Source organism: Limulus polyphemus, unplaced genomic scaffold (assembly GCF_000517525.1).
Source record: "Limulus polyphemus unplaced genomic scaffold, Limulus_polyphemus-2.1.2 Scaffold7458, whole genome shotgun sequence".
Classification (NCBI taxonomy): domain Eukaryota; kingdom Metazoa; phylum Arthropoda; class Merostomata; order Xiphosura; family Limulidae; genus Limulus; species Limulus polyphemus.
In genome coordinates this window covers 30,070-32,581 of record NW_013673068.1, presented here as the reverse complement: position 1 = coordinate 32,581, position 2,512 = coordinate 30,070, and the positions used below count along the sequence as shown (strand labels likewise).

At 32.6% G+C, this 2,512-nt stretch overlaps 1 protein-coding gene across 1 annotated transcript in view; it reads left to right on the top strand.

Moving 5' to 3' along the window:
- LOC106474629 overlaps positions 1–2,512 on the top strand; it is a gene marked incomplete at its 3' end in the record, with an annotated part of 35,672 nt that overhangs the window by 3,905 nt on the left and 29,255 nt on the right. The window contains exon 5 of the mRNA XM_013935320.2: positions 526–744. Coding sequence (XP_013790774.2) covers positions 526–744 — 219 coding nt within the window. The remainder of the gene's footprint in view (positions 1–525; positions 745–2,512) is intronic.

Genomic DNA, 2,512 nt, shown 5'->3' with positions numbered 1-2,512 from the left:
TATTTTACTTCCTAGGTGAGTATGTTATGTACGTTACTTGTCTGTCATTTTTGCAGCACATGATGCAGTGTGTGTTTCCTCTTTCTCTGTGTTGGTTACTGTTCAGCTTGTTACACCTTTACAGTTGCTTGTTTGTGCAGTAGGTGAGTGACTATTTACAGTTGCTTGCTTGTGCAGTGAGTGACTATTTACAGTTGCTTGCTTGTGCAGTGAGTGACTATTTACAGTTGCTTGTTTGTGCAGTAGGTGAGTGACTATTTACAGTTGCTTGCTTGTGCAGTGAGTGACTATTTGGGAAGTATCTGCTTAGTCCTATATGCTATTTTAGTATTTTAGATTAGTATCTGTGGTAGAACCTTTGTTATAGCCTCACCTGGTGTTGCTGTGTGATCAAGAAGGAAATGGAAACTGCCTTCCTCTCCATCTGTTCGTCCCTCCTCTGCCTTGCTTGTGGCTTCCTCTGGCAAGTGTCAAAAATTCGGTAGGTAGACAATGTCAGAATTTGGTATTTTTTTATTTGTTTAGATGTACGACATATGCATCAGACATTACAGAGAAAACTTGGTGGAAATCTTTCCCTTTCTGGAAAGCACTGTGAACAAGAAAGCTAAAGTTCTTCCTGGTGCTGATACAGTCAGCCAAGAACTTGACTCTCTTAATGAGCAGTATACATATCTGGTTGATACTGTGTTATCATATCTGAAGAACTTACAGGAATATCTGTCTGGACATAGAGAGTATCAGGTATGTATATTAAAATATGGATATTCCAATGCATCTGTTTTTGTATTTTAAAACCTCTTAAATATTGTAGTAGTAACATTTCTCTTGAAAAGAATTGTATAATTTCATTCCTGTGACATCTTGACTGTGGCTGAGCTTATTTTTGTATTTTAGAACCTCTTAAATATTGTAGTAGTAACATTTCTCTTGAAAAGAATTGTATAATTTCATTCCTGTGACATCTTGACTGTGGCTGAGCTTATTTCTGATGTTTGATAAAACAAGGAGTGTTTAGTATCCAAAACAATAAGAAGAAACAGTATTGGTTATTGAAACATTTTTATACCAATAATTTCAGTTGAAAGAATGATTTGTAGGAAAATTGATTGCTAGTAATCGATAAGGTTTCAGAACTTTATCGTTTTGGATGTGTTTGTATATGTGCACCAGAAAGCTAACAGTGTTCGACAATCATCAGTATACTACTTAAATAAGATACTTTTCATGTATTTTAAACATTATCCTGCAAAAGTTTGTAAACTTGGTTGAAAATTCAACAATAAGAACCATTTTCTTTTAAATAAAATTATATCTTTAACATAGCTGTTGTGTTTAAATAATGTCATTTTCTGAAGTTGTCTTGTGTCACAGTAGCCTTCAATATCAGGTCAAAAAGTATGTCGTATGAATAAAAAAAACTGGTGTATAAAAAATTTGATGGATTATTGAATAACCTTTCATCACAATTTTTTTAATTATTTAGACCAGAGTTTTAATATAAAATTCAATAAGCTAAATTTGTTTTACACACACTTTTTCTCAACAAACGCAGTGATTATCTAAGGAACGAAATAACTTCTTGGTATAGTTTGTGTTTATTTTCAATGATAAGAATTACTCTCTTCGAGTATATTTCTTCAGTGATTTGGTTCTCAGAAGGTTTAGCTTAAGGATGATCAAAATAAAACTCTTTTTGTTTTTTAATGGTTTTTGTTTATTTATCACTGAACCATATTGTTTTCAATAGCATACATTAATAAAATATCTGGTTTTAAGCTAAGTCTGTAGGGAAAACCATCTCTTGGCAGAAAAAAGCAAATAAACAAGTGTGAGAACTTTGGGGATTAGTATTCCGTTCTAAGTTTTGAAAACAAGCAAGGCAGATTGAAATCTAAAACAAACAGTCATTTATTTGTGGGCTTTTTTAATCATCTTTTAAATAAAGTTAGGTTTCAAAGTAATGACTGGTGATGTAAAGGCAGCTTCACAGTGGTAAGGTAAGTTGAATTAAAGGATAGGGTTTCTGCTTCAGAAGGACTGAGTGTGAATCTTTAGTTTATCATGCTCCAAGAAATGTTTGTGTCATATAACTCTCCAAAGAAATCCCATATTTCCATGTTTAACTAAACATGTTTACTTTCTAATTTATTTGCAAAACTCCAGTTGTTTACTGAAAGTTTGGTAAACACAGTTTAATTATGATTTGGATTATTCCCATATTCTAGAATGTATCTTTTTCTTTCTCAGAAGTTGTCAGTTTTTACATCAGTAATTGTTAGGTTTGTTCTACATGACCCACCTACTGTTATACAGTATTGAGTTGTCAGTTTACACATCAGTAATTGTTAGGTTTGTTCTACATGACCCACCTACTGTTATACAGTATTGAGTTGTAAGTTTACACATCAGTAATTGTTAGGTTTGTTCTAGATGAATCACCTACTGTTATACAGTATTGAGTTGTAAGTTTACACATCAGTAATTGTTAGGTTTGTTCTAGATGAATCAC